Genomic DNA, 25,563 nt, shown 5'->3' with positions numbered 1-25,563 from the left:
CCCTAATAAGATGTTGCGGAATTGGTTCTTCACCCTTTTCCCAGCCGAGACGGCTAAATTTTTTTCACCGGGGGGGGGGGGGGGGGTGATGTAATAACAGCCATAGAGGGTTCACGTGGGGATTAGCTTGCCGGTCCTGCTTGTAGTCAATAAGGGTTGAGATAGGGAGCATGGCCCCGGCGTGATCACGGCATGTCATCAGGAGTGATTGGCCTAGCCATTCGGGGCCCCAGCTAATGGGGAGCCGGATGAGAGGCGTGGTCCCGGGATTGACAGGGAACCATCGAGAATGGTCAAGGCTGTCCATGAACGATTGGCTGGGGGGACCACGTGACGAAGGGATTAAGAGAGAGTGAGAGAGAACGATCGAGAGCAGACTGGAAAACGAGAAGAGCAGGGTCACGCGTGTACGGGGGCTCTGGGTGCCACGTGCGTGGTGGGGACTTAGTGTGAAGTCTGTCCTCTCTCCGTTGTCTGCCAGCAACGGAGAGTGAGTGAGTAAAGTGTATTGTGGAAGTGGAAATAAAAGGACTGATTCCGAAGCCGTCTCAAGAAGGATTATTACATCTGTACAAGTACAGGTTCTGTGCCCCCACCCCCTTAACAACCAACACTAAGCATGATTAAACAACCCCGGTGCCCAACATGGCTTGATGAGGCCTTCATCCAAAAGTGGAGTATTATTTTATTCTTATTATTATGGTCAACATGTCCCCGAGTCTTGCCAAGGTGGGCAGTCGACATCGTTATGGCCGAAGAACGCCATAATTATACTGCAAGCAAGAAGCCACCTGCAGCCGCGTGTGATGGAAACGGTGTCCAGGCGTGCTTTCACCTACACAATTCCAGCACAGCCAACATACATTCAAAATAGGCAGTGCATGAAAGGCGACAATCTCCCAGTCTTACCTTGGCCTTGACATTGGACAGGCCTCTGACATTCTTAATTTTGGAGCTTTCGTGACTGCAGGAATTATTCTTGGGTTCTTTCGGTTAAGTCACGTCTAAAGATAAAATAATAAATTAAAATAATGGCATATTACGACGTTTCGATTGCAACACAAGCAATCATCATCAGGCATAAAAGAAATAGCAACAAAAATCTAACTAGAAAACTATAGACAGACATACAAGCAGACAGACATCACAAGGGTACACAGAGAGAGGACACATATCGGCACAAAGACATTCCACAACCGCCTCCAGGAAGATGACGACCACAGTGGGGAAGAGGAACTATGTCTACAAGTAAACTGGGCGGCTCAAATATGCTTTGCATGATCGCTCGTATCGCCCTTCTGCTATGCAGCCGCCGAGTATTAGGTAAGCACCAGGGTAATTTCGGTCGCCGCACACACTGCTTGTGCTGATTGGCATCCAAATATATTCAAGCACCCGCATAGTCAGAGGGACGTAGCTATGGTGCTGAGCATCATCCGCCCACCACCCGCTCGCATTTGTCGTGATGGAGAAGATTTGTGTGGATACGCTAGGCCTGGAAATGGTCAACCCTCAATGAGCCCCCCACTTCATCAAGACACCTCGTGTGGACCCAACATGGCATGGGGCACGGTTCGCCCACAATGCATCGAGGACCGCTTTCACATCGCCCACCCAACCGCCGTTCTTCTTCCTGCCTAGAATACGTCTCTTTTGAAGTTTAAATGTACCTTAGAGAAACTTTTAATATTCTTGAGTCATATTTTTCCATTGTTTACATTACTCAATTCTAGATTTGAAGCTTTCGTGACTGCAAGGATTCATACTCTTAGTTCTTTCGGTAAAGTCACGTAGGTAAAATTAATAAAAATAAAACAATAAAAATCACGACGGTCTCACCTGAAGACGGAAGCTTGTGTTGCCTCCGAAACGTCGTGATTTTTATTGTTTTATTTTTATTAATTTTACCTACGTGACTACATTACTCAAGTTCATGCAATGTAGTGTTGTTGTCACGAACTTGGTTGACTTTTTGTTGTTGCCAGGAATGGTTACAAGTTATTTTTATTTTCCTTGATGCACACTTTTTGAGAGTGCATCAAGGTCGCGCATAAATAAACCACAAGTATTGTGAACAGAAATCATGAATGATTGATTGTGTTTGACTACATGGCTTAGAGTGAGTGTGGCTGGCTACTCTTGTTTCATCCTTGAAGGTGACTAACCCTAAATAAAGGTTGTGACAGAATATGTAACTAGCCAGCCTGTCCAATGGCGCTGGAAGCATGACCCACCAGGATATACGGCATTCTGAGAACATATTACACACGTCGCTCGTCAATAATAATGACAGTTTGGTTCAGATGGAAAGTGCTGGAAATGTTTAAATGGGATTTGAAAAAATTAACAGGGAGTTGGGATTATGGGAAATATGTTTTGTGTGGAGGCCAGTCACTACAGTGGGTGTCTGGCATGTATCACAATCCGTTGCAAACATAACATTGATTTATCCATTGCATACATTATTACAGAAGGAATGCATTGAACAATCAAACCTTGAAAAACATTGATAATTGTTTTTTTACTCTTTTATCTGGCAACAAAACTGACACCTTTTTTTACAAGGAGTCATGTTTGCATTGACCACAATACCTGCAGTCGGAATGCAAACAAAAAACATAACTCTGATAATGTATGCACTGTCCTTGAATTGATTGGTCCACACCCGAGACAGCTTTCTTTAGAGCCTAGTCTCACATGGTGTTGGACCAGATGACGCCAAAAGGCGCACAACTCAATGACAATGAACCATCAGAGTATGAGAGCTCGGGGTAAGCATTTACACCATTGGAACCTCATTTGCCAGTAACAAAATATGATAATTGTTTTTTTACCCTTTTAAACATTATGTTTTTTGTTCGCATTCCGACTGCAGGTATTGTGGTCAATGCAAACATGACTCCTTGTAAAAAAGGTGTCAGTTTTGTTGCCAGATAAAAAGGGTAAAAAAACAATTATCATATTTTGTTACTGGCAAATGAGGTTCCAGTGGTGTTAAAAAACATTATCAAGAAAAAAGCATTCTGTTATATTTGTAATGACAGGGTAAGGGTCAAGGTTGGTGTCAGTCGGGAAGCTCTGAGAACCATCCCGATGGGTCTAGCAGGTTCTATAAAGGGGGCGTGGCCAGAGGTGGAGCTTGGGCACGCTGAGCGAGATATAAGGAGCACCGAACCCTTGGTTCGGGGCTGTTAGCGTGGGGTCTGGGTACTGAGTGCATCGCTGCTCGCCGTCATCTTCGTCTTCGACCACGTGGCTCTTCGTCTGCGTCTTCGCCGCTATGCTCGTCAACCAGCCAGCATAACGCAGGATGGAGAGGGGCCGCGTGTTAGAGCAGCCTGGGTGTAGCTGCGTTACTAGGTGAATCGCCTTGTGTGCTCTTAATAAACAAGAAGCCTTCTACTAAGATGTGTGTCGGGGATCGCTCACTACACATTTATGGTTGTAATCAGTTTGCCCTGTCTCCTGATGTCCAACCCTAAAAGCACTGATGATGCAGGTGCCATCTACCAAAAGATATCATTAATCCGGTTAATGGAGAACCATCAGGCATCTGAAATATTGTTCACAGACTCATTATCAGGTCTCATTACCTACTATATTTTTTGGCAGCTTTCAGCATTTTCGCAAGAACAATGCCTTGGCAAAATAATGTTAGATTATACTGTAGATATCAAATACGATATTTCGTTTCAAAGGCTAAAGCGACATGAAAATTATTGTTAATTTAAACACCCGTGGGGTTTTTTAGGACCGTTTTACAAATGCCCTGCTCTGGATGCATTTGTACAATATAGGCGAAAACCAGAGTTCACCACAATAGCCACTCACGTGGGGCCAAGGGCACGTGGCTCTGCACGACACATCACAGGCATTGCCCGGTGTCTTGTGAGTGTCACAGCTCCATCCCCATGTTATGGAATAGCGTTGGCCTTGCAATTCAGTGTCAAGGGCGAGTGTTGGGCTGACAATTCAATGTTTGGGGCGAGTGTTGGGCATGCGTGCCACTGCGTGGGAAAAGTTAAAGAGACAGGCGGGGGAGGGGGGTTAAATAGTGTACACACAGGCATTAGTATAGTAAAAACGACTTGGCATCTTTTTAGTACAATAGCAAAGGCGGATATCATGCAAAAATTCATGAAATAAAAATAAATAAAAGTAAAAACGACTTGGCATCTTTTTAGTACAATAACAAAGGCGGATATCATGCAAAAATTCATGAAATAAAAATAAATTTTAGCGATAATTTAGGACCCTAGAACGCAACCATCTTTCCCAAAAGGTGTCGTAATTCTCTAGAAACTGTCAGGTTTTTGGTTTTAAAAAAAACAATCGTTCAGCCTCATTACATTTGGGTAATTGAGACGAGCCCCGGACAGATGGAACAGCGTTATTCATATCGATTGAAACTATTTTTCTCGTGTAAAGTAAAAAAAAAATACTATACTTCATTTTTGTAATTTAAATCAAGTCAATCAGTTTGGATGATTGTCTTCAAATTTAAGTTCGAGTCCATAATAGAGGTTTTTTGGGTTATATCGCGTATACACATATTTAAATGTGTCGTTAAAACCCGCCACCACTCAACACAGACAAGTAGTAAGGGATGGTACGTAATCAGAACTTGCCAATTCGTCACTAGTACAGCACACCGGTGTGTTGGAGAGCCAAGACACAACACTTACAATGATGAAGCTAGTTGTATTCTTTGGGTCTTTCGGTAAAGTCACGTAGATAGGTTCAAATACATTTTTTTGATATTTTCTTTGAACCTAACTACGTGACTTTACCGAAAGACCCAAAGAATATTAATTCCTGCAGTCATGAAAGCTTTAAGTCAAGATTTAAACTAGTTTTAGTTACTGGCGAAACGTCGTACTCAGATTGTAAATGTTGTGGCTTGGCTCTTCAACACACCGGTGTGCTGTACTAGTGACGAATTTGCATGTTCTGTTTACATGACAACCCTTACTAGTTGGCTGTGTCGGGTGGTGGGGGTTTTAACGACACATATATTTACGCGATCTAACCCAAAAAACCTCTATTATGGATGATATTGGTCGCGAAAGCCTACGTGTTAAACTGTAAGTTCGAGTGTTATAGATGGTTTCCAGTGTAATTATATTTGAAATAATGCATTTCAGCCCCGTTTAATTGCTGTTTACCTTGCCGATTGTTTTTAATCTTCAGGCTAACTCTTATACATATATATTTTGCGACCATAGTAGTAGTTTATTTAGAATTACCCTGTGAGCCAAGAAGCTCTTACATCGGGTTTCATCAACAAAAAACATCAACAAAACACCACTGGCTCAGCTTTCGATGTCAACATAGCGCAATTCAAATGTTAATTACGTTACTATTCATATGTAAATCGAGTAATATTGCATGTGTTTATTTATTGAGAACTGATATGGAAAGGTAGACTGATATGGGTATGTAGACTGATATGGAAAGGGTCACATGTTGTGCTTCAGTCAGTAATATGGCCCTGTTATTGGGGGGGTGAGGATACGTAATGTCCTTATATTTAGCACAATGCTCCATTATTGTAGCTGGATGAAACGATACTACAACAGCCACCACATTTATTAGTAACGGTTTTCATTTGCAATGGACTAATTCAAAATAGGACTGAGCAGAAAAGGACCTCATAACATGAGGCCATAGTGTGGCTTTGGGTGGGTATGAGCTGTGTGTCTCTGTGTACTTCTGTGTGTATATATTTATATTTTTTTGTTCTTCTATTTTTTACAGCTGCATATTTTTTTACTAAGTTTATTTAATTCACTTTTGAATTATCTTACCTATCGTACAATAAAGAAGTGTGTTGCTCCCCGAGCTGGAGGAACCTGGAACAAAAAAAAATCACGTTCATATACTCACCAGTGAGACAGGTGCCCTGAATAAATCTGAAAAAAATTGTAAGGGGCGAACCCTACCTCTGAACAAGGAGCAGGCTGGGCATTCGGCCGAGCATCCCAGGAATCGTCAAACGTGCCGTGGCGAGGCCTGTACGCCATATGGCCGGCCTGCCGTTTGTCTTGGAAACCCAGCCTCGGAGACGTCTTCCTTCGGGGTTCATCTCACCGGCCAGGAGCCGCTCCCTCTATGCTGCTCTACTCGACACTGCGCCACTTGGCGCGGTCTCCAGGGAGACCGATTGGGTGGCACAATCGTGGGGACTGCTCCCCTGAGAGACAGAGGAGCAGTCCCTAAGAAGTCGATGTACTCGGCTAGTAAAATACGCTAAATGTTCATACTATTGTAGTGACATAGAATGGGTCACTACGGCACGTAGGACAGGTGAAGAGTGCCACTGGAGCGCGTAGCACCGGTTGCTGGCAGAGAAGGGGCATTTGAGGATATAGCAGCCAGTCTGCCAGTAGGGCACGTGATCGGCCGGGGTAATGGATGTAGGGTAAAGGTGACAGAGGGGACACGTAGGGCAAAGCCCAGAATCTTCTGGTAGATTCCAGAATGTGACATGGCCGAGGGAGGAGCCAGGCCATGCTGGGGAGGATAAAAGGGAGGCCCTGATGCCGGGTCGGGGCAGCTGAGGTTTGGGAATGGAGCCTGTCATCTATGAAGTCTTTGTCCTCCTCGTCGGTGTTGGGTCAGGCAGTGTGCTGGCTGTTCTGACCCGTCTATAGTTATCCCCTGTACTGTGTAAAGTGTAGAATAAACGTGTATGCCTCCTACGACTAGTGTATCTAAAGTAACCCACTACACTATCATTATAACTATTCTAAATTTACAGAGCCTTTTACTCTGTACAATTGGAGAGATAAGGTGGGTCCGTTGGCAATACTCTATTATAATATTAATTGCTGCCCATCTATGGCCGGTGAAGATTTAGAATAAACAAATCAGCTATGATGGCATTAAATGTCGGGATTTTGACAGAAACTTTAAGACCTCTGATTTGTGGACCTACGGTTGAAAATTAGGTCTTTTAGAGGTGGCCGTGTGACTCAAGGGGTCAGAGCGCCACTCTGCCAGGACTTAAATTCCACCAGAAGGCTATCACCTTGTAGATGTTCGCGGTTCAAGCCCGTGGCCGTCCTGGTTAACGTTGTTGGCATGTTTAGCCACAATAGTGCGTGCTGTCATCGTCACAGTGGACGTTTTGGCCGATGGACAAAAAACATTTATATATTCATACGGGGAGACAGAAAAGAGTTCCAGTTAAAAAGGAGTTTCAAATATAGAGCATGCTGCAAAGGGTTTTAATGGCAAAGGAAAGTGATACAGTTGTTTTAAATTTACATCTCCTTGCAACTATCTCATTTTTTAAATTACAGCTAAAATATTTTCATAGGTATTGAACAATGTAACGTCATAAATATGAGCATTTTTATATAACAAAGTTGTTTGTGAGCATCAGCTACTCTATCCACATCAACCAATCTGATTGTATGGCATAAAGATGGTCTGCATTTGATCTCTGAGGTCACCATGCTGTCAATGTGCATCATTAACTGTTAGTCAATGATGCCTTCAATTTTCTCCAACACCAGTATTTCTCCCACTCCATCCCCAGATCACAATGCAAGGCTCCACTTTTACTCGTGCATAACAATTTGTATTTGTATGGAAAAGATTTCCATGAGTGGATATATGGATTATATTTTGGCACAAACGATAGTTTGGAAAATGTAACCATTTTACCATTTTCCATTCACACTTTTTGCTTCTACATTAATCAACAGCATTGTTTGTGTAACTTAATGTAGTTGTATTCTATAACCTTTGGTTAAATACCTACTTTTAACACTCATATAAATCACTAACTCGTGCAATATCAATCATGTAGCGTTTTGCTTGTATTACTTAATGCTACAAATGTGTATACACATCAAAATTATACGTGTTTAAAAGTGCCACATAGACTTATATAGAATCTCGCGTATTATATTATCGTTTAAACCAATCATAATGTCACGGTGGCAGAAAAGAAAAACATTGTATTTGAGTTGGTGGTCACATGAGACGTACACAAGTTATGAAGTGACTTGCGCCTTCCTGCTGTTTGCAAGCACCACAGATTTGCATGTTGTTTGACATAGTTTAACTTTAAATGCCCATTTTGACAGCTGACAACAAGGGGCAGGCTACAAACATCAGCACCATGGAATGGGGAATACTGTACATCTTATCCAGAATTTTATATATATTTTTTGAGACCGAAACAGGATCATTTATCCACAACTCTGTCTGTCACCTGATAAGGCTGGTTGTAATTACCTGGTGAAACGTCGTACTCGAATTGTAAATGTTGTGGGTTTACTCTCCAACACACCCGGTGTGCTGGACCAGTAATGGATTGGCATGTTTTGTTTACGTGACAAACCGTACTACCACCTATGTTAGGTGGTGGAGGGTTTACCGACACATTTAAATTTACGTGACCTAAACCACAAAAAGGCTATGATGGATAATATTTGGCGAGAAAGCCTACGTGTTAAACTCACTATACATCGTCTGCTTGTTGCCGTATATGTATAACATCGCTCTGTCTAAAGATCAGTCGCACAATGAGCCTGATACTTACGAAGATAAGCATCGATCTAAAATGTTATTGGCATCAGATGTGAAGATGATAGTTCCAAAGTTCAATCACTGCTTGCTCATAAAGTCCCCGGGTGCCCTCCTCATTGGAAAAAAAATGATGGGATGATACTCTTGCAGATTACGCAATGGAACCCTTTTGGAGGATTAATGTAGGTCCGGAGAGAGGTGATTCTCAATCTGTGAAGACACAAATAAAACCGCTCATAGCTTGTAAAACAAAGTATCACCTAATTATCAATCATCATCAGCAGCAGCAGTCATAATCAATCCACTGCCGGATGAAGACCTTCCCAAATCCCCCAACCACCACCTCCTCCACTCTCCTGCAATGTTAATAATCCGAGTAGCACCTGCGCACGGACTGATGTCATTGCTCCCCCTCCTCAGTGGACATACTCTCGGACACGCTCTATTTCCTGCTTCAATGATGACTTCATGACAAAGTGTGTGAGCGTCAGGTGCCTTGCGTCTCACCAAATCTTCTTTTGCAGCTAACCGTTAGAAAAAAAACAATGCACGGACTATTAAAAACGACATGACAGAAATGAGAAAAAATTGTGAATTCAGCTAAGAAAAAAGAAGTCACAACTGCCAATGCCATTTATATCACCACTCCTGCCATCCGTTCCTTTGTCTCATATGTATGTATATTTTTCTTCTTCTTCTTCTTCTGCTGCTGATGACGACGATGGAGATGATGTGGGTGAGGTAGTGCTCCCAGGAACCACACAGAGTTCGAAACTCGTGTTTACGCATGTTTGGCATGTGAGCAGAAACTAGGCTACCCAGAGAATCTTGCACATGCAAGGCGATAGTGCTCACTATCGAAACATATTCCCTCTGCATACCTATCGGACACACAGCTTTATAGCAGATTTTTTTCAGCAGCATTGGTTCAATATTCAGTGTCTTATTAGCAGTCAGGCTTGCTTAAATCAATGCTGGTGAACAACTGCCAGATGTTTTTAGGCAAGAAACCATCTGTTATTATGGGCCCTATTTAGACACAAAACTATATGATGCATCACACTTTATATGGCAAATATAAGAAACTAGGACCCATATCTAACAGAGTTGGTGGAGGGACAGATTTGGGAAGGAGGTTAACACTAATGATTAGCTTGTGTACTTCTTGTCATGTACTGCCTCGGCCATTTTGGTAATGTGAATGCCGGAGTCACACAAAAGTACGAAGATGAACTGTACATGAATCAGCCGTCAAAACTATTCAAGAGCATGTTTGCATATGTGCAGACCTGTATGAAGTAAACAAAAATAAACAATTGTACCGTTACATTTCCTAGAAGGCTGCAAGTATTGTTGCCCCATGAGATCTAAGTAGGCTTTTCATATTAAAGTGTTTTTTCTTCCACTGGCTTTAGAGGACTGTACAAACTTTATAAATATTAAATGTTTTCCCTCAAAACAAGATATCAAATAATTTTTTTACGCAGATGTATTTTTACTATGTATTACATAAGCAGACGTATTCTGTCGTATTGTATGCTCACTCTCTCGGTGATATGTAAGTACTTTATTATTATTTTCTTGGTTCTTTCAGTAAAGTCACGTAGAAGGGAAGTAATAAAATAAGAAAAAAGAAAACATAATAAAATATAAAATATTTTTTATTTTTTTTATTTTTTTTATTTTATTACTTCCCTTCTACGTGACTTTACCGAAAGAACCAAGAAGATGAATCCCTGCAGTCACGAAAGCTTTAAATCGAAATTTACTTTATTATTAGTCTGAATATGTGCGAACATACCAAATAAAATCAATAGCAACAATATGTATTTCTAAAGTGTAAAAAAGAGGAGCATATCAATATGGTGTATCAAAAATGCACACCATCTTAATAATTGCAACCCCAAGTGAATAATAATGAATGGACTGTAAAAGGTAATTTAACTCACTCTCCTGCTGGCAAAAGGGCCTCAAATAGAGGAATTTATCTAGAAAGCCACTCGAGTGGATTTGTGGCCTCTTCTTATACAGTCGTCAGACGTCTTGTGGGGAGTGCCCCCACACTCTACCCCACCACGTGTGACCTGCCGATCGACTATCTGTGGTTGTACCCCCCTCTATGCTGCTAGGCCAGGGGTCGGCAACCTGCGGCTCTGCATCTGCACGCGGCTCTTAAATGACTGCTTCGTGACGTCATTTATTAAGGATTCACGTACATTGCGGCTCTTGAAATATAGACTTTTTTTAACCGAATTTGAAAACAAAATTGCACTCCTTGTTATTTTGGCTGCCGACCCCTGTGCTGGGTGGACAGAGGGGGAAGGAGGTCCTACAGACGACCTCTGGATTGCAAGGAGCAGCGTGATAACCATTATAACTGCGGCTTAATTTCGGATGCCCTGTAAGGCGTATTAAGTGTCTGAAGCAACAAGCAGATGCAAAGGAGGCGTTAGTATTCTTGTTTATGGAGATGGCTAGCAAGCATTGTGGAAAGTATTCTTTGTAAAGTTACCGGTTAACAGCAGAGAACAGAAAAGTCGTGGGTATGGGCTTAAAGAGTGGCTAGGGAATTGACCAGACAGACAATTAGCGGAGGAGGGGAGGTGGAATGCCAAACCCTCCGGGGCAGCAAAGGAGCAGAGGAGCAGTGTAGATGTTAATTTATAGCTTCCCCACATATGGCCTAAGCGGCGGCAGCAAAGTGAACGCCAGGGTAGAGTGAGATGAGAGGGGAGACGTGGACTGGGAGAAAGGCAGCGTAACCCTTTCCCATTCCGATGATATGCGTCAAAAGTCATGATGTAAACGTCATCAGTTTTTTCTCACGATTCTGTTCTGATGACGTACGAAAGTCATCGGAACCGAATCGGAAAAGGCCATGCGGGAGGGCGTGGCGCAATTTGGCGCCAGCTATCATCGAGTGTCAATCATGTCACGACAGTTCTTTACGGTGAGCGCAATGTCTTTAAAAACAGTGGCACTGTGCCTCTCTAAATAAAATTTACGCTAACCTCTTGCATGTTCCGAGATTCAGCAGTGAACGGGACACCCACCTTGCAACTTGCAGACATCTTGGAACGGAAAAAGTGTAAGATCTTAAAAGCAACGTGTACTTGAATCGGACCCTCAGAAGTGTTGGCATCATCTTCCTTCACTATATTTGTATGCTGCAAGAGTGAGTCGTGTGGCTTTAATATCCACACAATACAATTTAAATGTCACGTAACTTTGGATGTTTTATTTAACAATTGTAAAAAATACATATATAATAGCTCAGAACTCCGGAAAGAGAATGAAAATCCTACAAAATATCCAATTAAACCCAAACGTACAACCACTCTCAGATCAATAAAAAGATCAATTAGAATCGATAACAAATGATTCAAAATCAAGGTGTGATTTAGCCTGGACCTCGGAACGGGGAGGTTTCTCGTTCACAATATTGACCGATTGCATATCGTCCTACCTTAAATTACAATTTAAAATTCCGTAAGTGTTTGCTTTGGAAAATTAAGATGCATGGTGGACAATAGGCTGCCAGCACCAGTAAATTGACATGACATCATTTTGCTGCATCAGCCTTTGTTTTAATGGTTTGAAAACTGCCTCACGTTCAACTTTAAATGCAAATCCCTTAACATTTTCAGCCAATGCGTCTGTCCCACTTAGCCTCAAATGAGTACCTGGTGTGGTGGACAAACATCACCACTGGGGAGACAAAGGCGGCCCGGGGGTGGCGTTGGTCACCCACCCCCTCGTGTGCCGTGCCGGCCTTCATAGGTGCTCGCTAACAACACTTTCCCCAACAGTCTGTCCAGGCTTTCCGGGGGGTCTTTGTCTTTTGATGTGTTTATAAAGCTGTGCGTTTGTGTTTGCGTTTGACCTTTTGTTAAAATCGAAAGTCAAAGTAAGGAGCGGTGATACAGTTTTTGTATGTCCTGTATGTTGAACTTATTTCTCACTGTACGTAGCCCAACCGTGATAATCGGAGGTGCAGTGATTAGCAGAATGTGCGACGAACCAGCAATTTGAGTTTGAATCTGTCCCGGGCTGTTCACTCGTGCACCCTGCTTCGCATTTTAAGTTGCTTAATAACTACACTTTCCCCAGCATCCTAAAAAGTCTATACACGGGGAATCTTTGCCTCTGTATTTAAATATGCACTGGACTTTGACGAGGTTGACTCAGCCTTAAATGAGTGCCTGTGAAAGCATCAGCACTCGGGATAAAAAGGTGGTTGGGTAAATGCTCTCGCTGCTTTAGTAAGTGCCCTAACAGCTGATAAGGCTAAACAAAACAATAATTGGCATCATTATGCAGTGTATACATCACAATATAGACGAGTAGACAATACGTTTGAACCGTCTGTCTGTGCGCTCCGATGGGTTTCTTAAGAAACACTTCAATATATGTGGAGACACAGATACGCGAAGAAGATTATTACGAGGCTAAACGGAGCATCTGTGTCTTTGTGTGGATGCTCGTGTGTATATGTGTGTGAGGGCTTCAGGCATATCCCGTGACGTGTTTATACCGTAATGCGAATGGATTGTTTTCTTCCTGAGCGCTCCGATTTCTTATTAAGGGCAACAACTAAACACAAAGTCAAGCATCCGAAAACAGGATGTCCGTGACACATTATAACACTTTTTCAGACTGTTTTAAGAGTACGTTCATAAATATTCTAATTCCGTGAGTTACCAAAGATTAAACTATTGACCTCATACATTCTTACTCGGTGGCAAGCGTTCAAATTGCTCTGCCACCAGCTTCCTACTTACGCTCAGACAGTTGGAGACAGTTGGAAGAAAATCAAGAACACCGCGATCATATCTGGGTGCAAGTTGACACTTTCTTCTTTACACGCGTTCGTTTATTATCGAACCATGTTGAACAAAAAGCGTTGTACTTGAACCCGTAATACATCCTGACCCTGTCTCTAAATGTTACTGGTGTGTTTTCTACATCAGCCAAATTGTTATTTACTAGTCCCTGTATTTTGCTATCATTAACAGACATAAGCATTCTCAAGTTCCACTCACCACGGATATTTTTTTATTTTCTCAAAGGAACAAAAATAAAATGCCCATTGAGGAGTTCTGGGAAAGTAATCAAGCCTTGCCTGTGTAGTATAATAGCGCCGGCTGGTGGACAGCAACGGCAACTGTCGTGGACAGACAGTACACACGCCGGTGAGCGTGTGCACAGGTGTGTTGGCAAAGCAGAGGAACTAGGGCAAGGGTCATGGAGGACCCCATCTGGAGGCCCCTGGAAGCTGCTAGTAGGTTCGAGAAGGAAGCCGTGGTCAGTGTTATGCCAGGTCGTATTGGTAAGATAAAAGGAGCCGAGAGCTCGAGGCTGCCGGTTTTGGGAGTGGACTCGTTTCGTCGTTGCTGTCGTCTCGTCGCCGTCGTCGCTACCGTCTTCGCTAGATATTGTGCTACAGGATAGTTGTTGGCTGCCTCAGTCAGCGCCGTCAGTGTTAGACGGCTAGTGTTGTGTGCAGGCTCGGCTAAGCAACTGCGGAGAGTGTGTGGACGAGACCGTGAATGTTATAATAAAGAAGGTGCCTCCTATAAACCTTGTCACCGAATCACTGACACTACACATGTGTTACATTTAATATCCTCATCGCCACATTACTATGTATTCTTCACACTCTATGTATGAATCCAATGTGGTTCCATCATTTTAATGCAATGACAAAAGTGTCTTTATTCATTAAATATATTCATAAAATTAAACGACCTTCTTTGCACCACGTAGAAATTTAATATAATTCTTATGATGCAAACATCATTGACAGATTTCCTATTTGAATGCACAATACGATATATTTCATATTGCTTGAAACTTGAGTCTCAAGTAGCATTAGCTCATTTCCCTAACATGGGCATCATTCACTTACCCTCCCTCCTTTTTATTTCCATGTTATATCCTTGGCATTCTGTGCATCTAAATTATTGTATTGTGTGAGTCTTTGCCACATGAGAACCATAGTATATAAGCACTAAGTACAGTGGCTCCTTAGCATGCAATTAAAAGGCAATTATTTAAAGGTACAATTCATCATCATGATTATCTTAATTACCATGGATGTGAAATCCATTTAATTCCAACATCTGCCTTGCATCATGGCCAAAGCAAAGCGATGTGAAATGTAAATCAACGTGACATGTTTAGTCTCGACACAACATGTTAATATTGGATCTGATTGCTGAATGTGGTTGTGATAATTGTCGAAACAACAATCGTTTGACGCGTTAAACACGTGTGCATGGGACAATTTGTTTTGTTGGCAGTGTTCGGTGGTGGAGGATATTAACAACACAAAGTTGGCAGCATCATTCGGGTGGCCTAATCCGAACATACATACTGTAATCGATAAGAAAGGCTGCGTTACTGTCGTGAATTGTCGCAGTCATTTTAACTAGCACCGTACACACTATTCCACAGTTTTATAATTCACAGCGGCTTTGTAAGTATTATTATTCCTTGGAGCAAATATATAAATAACATTACTCATTGTGGTACCTTCTTCAGCAGGGGCAAGAGCAGTCGTGGTGTTGGTGACTTGGATCGGAATACAGCTCCGACGGACGATGCTCAAGACTTCTCGGGCATAAAGCCCTGGGTGGCTGCTTATCTTTTTCATACTCTATTGGGAGAAAGAACGAGAGGATTAACTTGTTAACAAGCAGAACTCCGTTCTGTACTTCTGCATACAAAAAAACCTATGTTTTAGGCTATACGCCTTTCCAGACCAATATTATCTGGCAGCATTTGCTTACAGCGAGCAAACTCTGGACTGGTTTTTGACCTTCACAGATGTCCTCCGAGACGTCTATGAAAAAGAGCTTCATAGCTCATCGGATTCCTTCCTGCAGTCTAGATAAAGATTCAGATAAAGATTAAAGATTCGGAATCTGACCTTTTGGATCTCATCAGCAGTGTCAGGTGTGTGAAACTAATGCTTCTGCTGTGTGTCCAGACAATCGACTTGGTCAGCATCCACCAACATAAGCACTCACTGGATTGGCTTACTTGTTTTGCTTAGCAACTGATGGATGCAACACCAAAATAAAAAAAGTACAAAGATTCATTTGGATCTGCAGTACATATGTTAGTTGAGAGGAGGTACTTACGAAGACTGGGAAGCAGCACACCTTTGTATCATACTCAGTTGACATTTTCTTCCTAGGTATAATGTTAACACATTGCACAAAGTGTGTATTTATGGCTGAGTTAACCAGGTCAAGTTTAAATTCAAATACCACTGATATTCTCCATGGCCAGGAATTGAACCTTGATTATTATAATTGTTTGTTATATTAATACTTTTTCTTACTCGCTAAACTAGGCAGGTGGCACAGCTGTAGCGCGAGCGGCTCACAATCAGAAGGCCGCAAGTTAAAAATCTGGCTTGCGGTTAATTATGCCGAGAATTACCCCTGCCATAGGAATGTGGAATTTCCACCACCAACGTAGTGCTGTAAATAGGAAATCAGCACAGCTTCTAAACCGGAGTACCGAGAGAAAACCCACCATGCATATGTGGGATAAGACTTAAATCTATGCACAGATTCAAGAATCCATTGATCGACTGCCAACTTACGACAACCCTACAGCCGCCCACACCCCAAGCGTTTGACTATAGAGTGCTTTATACCCACACACTAGAGGATGACACTAAGCACATACATCGTGGTCACTGGGTGATATCACGGTCCAACATTTAAATCACCAGTAAATTAATTGCATCTATGTTACAAAGTAATAATTACTATCCACATTCAACTCTGAATATCTCAAATTTCTGTCCACGACACAGCAATACAATGGTTATTTTAAATAAATTAATGCAATAATGTACAACGGCACTGTATTACAATGTCAAAAAAACATCAGCAGAGACCAAACTTAAAATTGTTGCTCCATTGAAAAAAAATATATATGTCGGCCAACAGGAGAATGCTGTAAACACCAGAAGAATGGCATCCTAATCTCTAATTATATTTTTTCTTTTGTGTCCTTTTATCTGAATAATGCACGTTGCATTTGCATGTAGTCTGTGCTCCGATGAGCACTGGCGAGTCAATATTTGCATTCATAATATTCCCACATCGATAAAGGTGACATTTAAACGCGACCTCCACAGTGCACGGCAGAGCATACAACATGTGTTCAAGAGGACAGATATCATATTGAGAAATTCACATGGGACACCCAGCGATGTGACAGCAGTGCTGATCCACTGTGCTGTCGTACCTTATCTTAATGGGCAAAACATGTGTTGTTATAGTTGTTCTTCTTGGCCAAACGAACCAACAGTATGTTGCAATGGCAACACCTATGATAGCGATACGGAATGCATGTGCCCTTGCTCACAGCATCGTGCAATAACAGGCACGATAAGAAGACGGACTTTAAAGTATATTTTTCCCCAATTTAAACAAAGTAATGTGACAGTAAAAAAACAATACATCATCGTTCACCCATGATCTATCCACTGCCGAATGAAGTCCTCCCAAGACGTCGCAATCTCTCACGGTCCTGCGATGTAACGATCCGCCCAGCACCTGCACAGGACCTCAGCAGTGAATGTGCTCTTGGGCCCCCTTGAGTCCCTACGTGATAACCAGATATTTAAAAGTGCACCTTGTTGTCCATTACTTGTATTTTGCCCGTATTCAACTTTAACCCAACTTTGCAGATGTCTTAATTAAGTTCACTTATTATTTCCTGCTGTCCATGACCATTGATTGGATGTTATGACTTTCTCATCAGCAAGTCTGAGATGGTTTAATCCTTATTCTATCTGTGCCTATGTATGTATTTTTCCAATCAATTTTCTGACTATATTCTTACATGTCGTTTTAATTCTAGATTTGAAGCTTTCGTGACTGCAAGGATTCATACTCTTAGTTTTTTCGGTAAAGTCACGTAGGTAAAAAATGAAATTAAAATTAAAACAAATAAAATTATAAAAAATCACGACGTTTCGGAGGCAACACAAGTCTCCGTCATCAGGTGGAACCGTCACAGCCAGATTTGCTGTATCAAGTGAGGCAGGGATTCCAAGATTCAAGTTCTTAAATGCAAGTTAAGGGAGAGGGGGGGGAGCTTATCAGAATGTGGTAGCCAATGAATGGAACGTATTGGGAGGGGGGGGGGGGCTAAAAGAGAGCACGAGTTGTAAGTAGACGTCGACGTGGACGTGTTTGTGCCCAAGCCCCTGTTGGTGCACATGATAACGTATTGGAAGGGGGGGGGGGGGCTAAAAGAGAGCACGAGTTGTAAGTAGACGTCGACGTGGACCTGTTTGTGCACAAGCACCTGTTGGTGCACATGATAGAAGAGAACGAAAATGACCATGTTACTAGTGTTGGCTGACAATGAAATACGAAAAAGGAGAGTACTGTTAAACGCTGGGGATTTTAACACTCGGTAAAGTAAAATAGTGCCTGTCAGATAAGATGGTCCAAAAATGTGTAGTTACATCTTTTTTGCATGGTTAATAACATCTTTCCAATGATTACTAAGTTTGTACCCATCATCACGGTTGAAATTATGTCTGTGTTTGTATATCTGAATGGCTTCGTGTACACACCTTTGATGGTAGCCAGAGGGTTTGCAGAGCACCTTAGTCTCGAAAAAAACAATATCATGAGAGCCCACCGTGTTGTAGCAATGATCGGCAACGGCGGAAGACTCAATTTTTGCCGTGTTTCAAATCTGACTGATGGTGTCCGCGAGCACTATTTTACTTTACCGAGTGTTAAAATCCCCAGCGTTTAACAGTACTCTCCTTTTTCGTATTTGATTGTCAGCCAACACTGGTAAAAAACAACATGGGCATTTTAGTTCTCTTCTATCATGTGCACCAACAGGTGCTTGTGCACAAACAGGTCCACGTCGACGTCTACTTACACCTCGTGCTCTCTTTTAGCCCCCCCCCCTCCCAATACGTTCCATTCATTGGCTACCACATTCTGATAAGCCCCCCCCTCACCTTAACTTGTATTTAAGAACTTGCATCTTGGAATCCCTGCCTCACTTGATACAGCAAATCTGGCTGTGACAGTCCCACCTGATGACGGAGAATGTGTTGCCTCCGAAACGTCGTGATTTTTTATTATTTTATTTTTTATTAATTTTTATTTCATTTTTGTCGTTTTAACTTTGGTGAATGTGTGTCTCCTGGTCTGACTCCCTAATATTTATGTTACTTAATACAATCTCAGTGTAACTGTTACATTATTGTAACATATATATAATGAATTTGTATTACCTTCATGCCTAGCGTTTATTTGCTGTTTAAAGGCAATTAGCTATGTGTAATTTGATGCACTATACACTGACAGTGCTTATGCATATTTGTAGAGAATAATATTGCATCAATATCATCGTCATCACCATCATCATCATATTTCACATCCATAGCATAACTTTATACCCGACACATTTTCAGAACGCACAAGAAAGAAGACAAAAGAGATTTATGCCATCACACAAACAGCCAAACTGTATAGAAATAATTTTGTTTTAATTGAGCATGAATCGACTCGATTTGACAGTTCAATTCCTACAGCCATCTGCTAATTTCCGCAGGGAATTACTTCGCAAGCCATCTAGTTTAAAGTGGGCATTAAAGACAAGAGTAGGTCATTATGTGCCAACGACGACTCAAATGTTACATTTTGTACTTGTTCACAATTGACGCTACAAAAGTTTGAGTACCAGTTCTCCCGTAAAAAAAATTCAATAACGAATCTCAATTGCATCTCTCCTGGTTAAATAAAAGAGTATGTTGAATTCAGAAGACGTCCCAAATGCGCAATATGTGTTAACTGCCGACCCTGTCTCCACCCTCCTTGAGCAACGCAAACAGGATCACGCGAAGAATAACGATTTACAAATTTTAACACGGGCCGACGCTACACGGCTCATTCCGAGTTGCCTGAATGTTAATCAATTTGATGCTACAGTGGAAAGGTCAACTGTCATTAAGAGCTGTTGATTATCTTGGCTCATCATACAATACCTCTAACCACTGATTACTCCAACTAATGAAACGCAATCTGCAGTTGATATAGGTTCCCACGAGACAAAGCTCTGGCATTTGAATTAGAGGCTCTGGGACATGGCTACGGTGTGTGCATGCATGATTACAACTATCTCGAGCTGGCTACTCCAGTGAATTTGAAATGAGCGGGTGCCACGGTGGCGAGATGTTAACTTCCTAGCCCGGTATGCAGGAGAGCGTATGTTCAATCCCGACCCTGATGCCTGCTGTATATTTTGGAGTTTGTATGTTCTCTCCGTGGTCGTGTGGATTTTTCTACGAGTCCTCAGGTTTTTCCCTAATTTAAAATCAACATGCGTTTAGAGTATTTGGCTGCTATAAATGTTCCAAGTGATAAGCCACTTCATTGAGATATCATTTGTGGCCAGGTCGCTTCTTAAAAAAGAGCTATGTAGCTCAGTGGGCCTTACCTGGTAAAATAAAAACAGTTCATAGTATAAATAGCTTCAATGCATAAAAAAAACTTTATTTTAGGGGTTGCTGCAAAACGGAGGGGTACATTTTCCCACGATTGTTAACTGTTGATTTGAATGTTCCATAGAAGAATATTGCGCATGTCATTAGTACAATGCTACAATTTTTTTGTAAAATATATTTCTGAATTACTGTATATGGTTAGACATAAATCAACCGTTCTCACAATGTACTGAGGAAATCGTATCAGACTACATGGGAAGAACATGTTTTCCGGCTGGATAATCTGTTTGGATTCCTGAACAATGGCCTCCCTCAAGGCTCGGTACGAGTGTCAAGGAGGTCGATACGAGGGAGGGACGGAGGGAGTGAAGGGCGGTTGGCGGTACGGAGGGACGGCCACGTCCAAAGAACATGCAGGCTGCACATTTGTAATGTTTTTTTTGTATCATTAACAAATGCGTATAAATACATACACAAAGGAAGCACATATTCATAGACGAATGAGGGAAAGTGCTGTTAGTGAGCACCTATCAAGGCCAACACAACTAACGAATATGCAGGCCTGATCACTTTTATCGACCCCAGTACTGTTGACTATATTATGCCAGACTCAAATTTAAGGGTGCGTTATCCTCAGGGAGACCAAAACAACAACAACAAAGGGAGTAAGGGAGCAAAGGAAGTGGTAGACAGGATTGAAATTATGGCGAAGGTTTACCCCCGAGGTACTAGTTGGCAAGATCATAGCAAAACTCAGCAGAGGTGGCGTTCTTGGCACGAATTCACCATTAGAAGGGAATGCATGGTCCATGCGGTAATGAACCCCCACTACACTGTGGAAGACAATGCCACTGTATGCGTATTTGTTATTGCCAATTTAACCACCTACGATAAGCAACATGCCATCACCATATATATGTATATGCATACAAACATGACTCGAAAAGTATATTTTTTATTGCAAGAGATGGTCATTTATTATTTAGGCTATTTTTGTTCTTGTATGCGTGTACGGTTAAGGTAACGCTCAGAGTCAGGGTCAGGGTTCATGTTCCAGTTACTGAACTCGATCAATAAACATCAAATCACGGGGAAAGAAAAGTTTATCTGGATATACCGGTAAAATATTGCGAGTTACGGGAAAGTATAATTACGAGAAAATATAGAATTGGTGTAAACGTTTGAAACTATTTTCGTGATTTATTTTAATTGTAAAAAAATATTCACCTGGGATAATCCCTTACACATATTGGACAATTTCGTTTGTAAGTGTCCAGGGTGTCAAGTGAAATATTAAACATGTAAACATCGTAAAGACAACTACTTATCACGTACAATTTATACAGTGTCAAGGACATTTACACAGAGTCAAGAACATAAAAAAAAACATCACACGACTGTCAAACTCATAAATAAGTGGTGCACACTGCCAGTATATAACGAATGTGCTCTAGGCGTAAATATTAACTTAATTGGTAATTGGTATTTAATTGCAAAGAACATACCTGTACATTATGGGAACCTCATTTGCCAGTAAAAAATATGATAATTGTTTTTTTACCTTTCTATCTTGGCGTCATCTGGTCCAACCCATGTGAGACTAGGCTCTAAGGAAAGCTGTCTCGGGTGTGGACCAATCAACTTCAAGGACAGTGCACATTATCAGAGTTATGTTCTTTTGTTTGTATTATGACTGCAGGTATTGCGGTCTATGCAAACATGACTCCTTGTAAAAAGGTGTCAGTTTTGTTGCCAGATAGAAGGGTAAAAAACCAATTATCATACCTGTACATGTTATTCATCAATTAAAGTTTATTCTTATGCTCACAATACATGCATAGATGAGTGAGAAACGACAATTTATACAAATCCCTAGGGGATGGATCAGTGACACCGGTGTTCAGCACATTGCACTATAAACCTAACTACCTTAGTTCGATTCCCAACCACAGCTAACATCAGTAGTGATGAGATACTGTATGTTCAAACCAGTTCAGACTTTGCCTGTACTAATTGAACGCTGCTGAAATTATGCACTCCCAGAAGGCTTTTGGACTGATGAGGTGTGTATGAAATATTTTTTTTGGAGAGAGAAATATGAAGGAGACTTTGTTTGCTTATCTGTTATATTTATATTCTACACAACAAAGCAATGTATTATTTCGTGTTATACATCAGTAGTGATTAATATCCGCAACAATGCTACTGCATTCCAAAGTGGTATTACCCATAGTTTGGTGATTGCACCCAGTATGGATGAGACCAAAACAGTCATTCAAATGTTGAGTCCTCAACGTTTCCAGTTATTTAAGCACGTGGTATTGGATCGAAGGTCAATGTGTACCCAGCCGGCATTGTTCAATTTATCTGTCACCCTGCAAGGTTAATTTCCACATTCCTTTCAGAGTTCTCTGAGTTCCTCTCGGTGGGATGTGCTTGTTCTGAACAGATTATCATAATTAGTGACTTCAATGTTCATGTTGATATACCATCCAAACCTCATGTCAGGGACGTTTTGGCCATCCTTGACCCTTTTGGTTTCATCCAGCATGTCAAACAGGCAACACAGTCTGGTGGACATACTTTAGATTTGGTTTGTTCTCTTTGGCTTTCACTATCTGCAATGACTGGGATGGATCCAGGAATCTCATGCCACTCTTTGGTCCTCTTTGATATATTCCTGCACTCTCCTGGTCCTTCTATTATCCATCGAATTTAATTTCTCAAAATTGCATCTATCTCCCCAGCCTCTCTCACAGACGCCTTATCGAGCTGCCTACTGGCTAATGAGTGTGAGCTTCCCGTTGAAGGAGCTGCTCGATTATATAACTCTGTTCTGTCAGAGATCCTGGATCATTTGGCTCCCCTCCGAACCCATCGAATATATTCACATCGCCCTTCACCATGGTGCACTGAAACATTGAGGGTGCAAAAAACTACCGTTCGTAAAGCAGAACGTGCTTGGAGAAAGTCCAGCCTCACTATTCATCATCAAATATTTAAAGAATAACTTTGTACTTATCATAAGAACAATTGCCTCCTACATTGCTGGTCACATTGGAAATAGTGATAACAATTATCGGACCTTATTTTCCTGCATAAGTCAACTTTTAATAAGGAACCAAATGTAATCTTTCACTCCTCCGCTGAGTTTTCTAATACAATTCAACAGTTTTTGTTCACGATACAATTCCCATTATCCAGTTTCAATTAATGTCTCTTTCCTCTTTTCCAACTTGCCTCCAAATCAGTTCGAGGGCACATTGTTGACCGGGTTTCCCGCAAAATTAACTGCAGAACTTCATATTTTTATTTGCTGTCTCTCGACCTACCAGCTGTCCACTGGATCCCTTCCCTTCAAGGCTGTTGTGCGACCATTCTGTTATGCTGAGGCCGTATACCCTCAGTTTTCTCAACAGGTCCCTCAAAACCGGCACCATTCCTGACAGTTTTAAGATTAATGCTGTGACCCCACTTTAAGAAAAATCCGGGTCTTGATGCCAAGCTTCTGGAAACTTTTCGCCAAATATCCAACCTTCCGTATTTGTGTAATGCGAGCGTAAATGGGAAGGCCGGATGTGACGATCCGAGAGGGAGTATACACGTCGAGCCGCGGGGATGTGGTTATGGTAATCATTCCTTGACTCTCGTGTTGCGCTCTAACTTGTGTGCGTGCATTGCGTGTTGTGCGCAATGCTGGTGTGTTGGCGCCCATCGGGGTAACAAGAGCGTAGTGGCACGTGGCTCACTAAAGAGGGGCGTATCATTGCACCAGCATTTTGGGATGGAGATGCTGGCTGGGTTCTGTTCTGGGGCAAATATTTCATCAGTATATGCCTGCCATTGTTGAGTGGATGATGTACGAGTTGTGGTCACATCGGCCTATGGCCGATAGCTGACCCGACAGCCCGGAGGCGAGACACTCCGTGGTTTGGTCTCAAACTAATGGGCCGTGTGCTCATATGGCTCGGGGAGTCGTGGTTCAATTGTGTTGTGGCAGACTGAACCTGGTGGGCCAGGGGCTCACGGGATTCAGGAGTAGAGGTTCCGTTACGTGGCAGCGAACAGGGTGACCTGGCTAGCATGGGGCGGGGATTCCCCTTGCGGGTCCTCCAGCGGGAAGGGCCGCGGACTTGTTCCGCTCTGGGTTAGGACGTTATTGAATGTATAAGGCAACATTGCCCCGTGGGGGGGGGGGGGGGTCGATGGGGTCTGGCCTTGCCAAGGGATGAACCTTCCCTTGTCTGTAAAGCGTCAGACTATAAGCTGCTGGGGTGTGTCCATTGGTGATGGGATAGTACGGGATGGAGCGTGGCTGAGTTGTTGCGATGTGCCATTGTCTCGTCCCCGAAATTTCACTGGCCGAGTGTATGGCCAGTGGACGTTGTTGTGGTTGGACGACCACGGTGAGCGTGAGGGCAAGTTAAATATTACCGCTGGGGAGCGTGGCTCTCTCCACGCGAGGGTGTGTGGCTGGGGGCTGTGTTGAGAGTGACAGTGGGTAGATGCTGTGTACGTGAGATGTCTGTGCTGGTCTTCAAGGGAGGACTGCTGGTGGGCAAGAGCAGGAGAATTTCTGTTGTCACGTGTAAATCATATTTTAGTTAAAAGGTAAATACTGGGGCATCCATCGCGTCTATTTTGGGTATTTATTGGGGTTTTCTTTATGCGGGCCAGATATCGATCATCTCCACTACCCTGGGGCCGGATGGCTGTCGTGTACGACATGCGGATGTGCGTTTTGTTGTGTTGTGCCTCAGGGGGTTGGCTTCTCCTTCTCGTCACAGATCTTCGGCGCCTGCCACACTGGGTGTTACCGGTTGTGCTAACCGGATGTGGACTTGAAGGGGGAGTGGAGCGTCTGTTCGTCACTCCTGCTCTACCAATTGCTCTTTGAAGTTGGACTTGATCCAGGCAGATGGACCAGCAACACGGACACGCTCTAAGACACCGCATTCCTGGTTTATGCGCGTCGGCCGTTCTTGCGTGTCGGTTGCCATTGTTGTGCATTGTTCCATTCTTAATTCTTGTTGCTTGTTGTGTGGAGGACGGGCCGATGTTCTGTACCGGATCCTGATCCCTCCCCTTTCGTTACTTGTCTTGTTGTTCTAATCTCCGTTGTGTCTGGAGTGATTCCTGATGGTCATGTTGTCGCTCGCATTATTTTGTCCTGTTTCAGCCGAGGACGGCTGGCTTTTCTTTAGTGGGGGGGGGTCATGTAATGCGAGCGTAAATGGGAAGGCCGGATGTGACGATCCGAGAGGGTGGAGTCAGGTTCACGTGGGAGAGAGGTTATAGGAGGGAGCCCGGAAGAGATCAGGGCCAGTCGATGGAGTGAAGAGGTGGGACCACGTTGGGTGGCCACCGCGCCATCAGCCACATGGCTGATGGGGCTTGGGACACCGTCAGCCAGGCGCACGGGCTAGCGGAGTGGCTAGCAGAGCGTGCGGGGTGCACGGGGCTAGCGGAGTGGCTAGTGGAGCGTGCGGGGTGCACGGGGCTAGCGGAGTGGCTAGCGG

At 42.7% G+C, this 25,563-nt stretch overlaps 1 protein-coding gene across 1 annotated transcript in view; it reads right to left on the bottom strand.

The window, feature by feature from the left end:
- Positions 1-7,214: 7,214 nt before the first annotated feature.
- The window catches only part of LOC144728662 (popeye domain-containing protein 1-like), a 34,594-nt gene continuing 16,245 nt past the window's right edge, over positions 7,215-25,563 (bottom strand). Inside the window, exons 6-7 of the mRNA XM_078608246.1 lie at positions 15,076-15,199; positions 7,215-8,751 (exon numbers count right to left, since the gene is read on the bottom strand). Of these exons, the coding sequence (XP_078464372.1) occupies positions 8,747-8,751; positions 15,076-15,199 (129 nt within the window). The 3' untranslated portion in view covers positions 7,215-8,746. The remainder of the gene's footprint in view (positions 8,752-15,075; positions 15,200-25,563) is intronic.

The sequence above is a fragment of the Lampetra planeri genome, chromosome 29 (assembly GCF_965212315.1).
Source record: "Lampetra planeri chromosome 29, kcLamPlan1.2.h2, whole genome shotgun sequence".
Taxonomy (NCBI): domain Eukaryota; kingdom Metazoa; phylum Chordata; class Hyperoartia; order Petromyzontiformes; family Petromyzontidae; genus Lampetra; species Lampetra planeri.
This window is presented reverse-complemented; position numbering and strand designations above follow the sequence as displayed.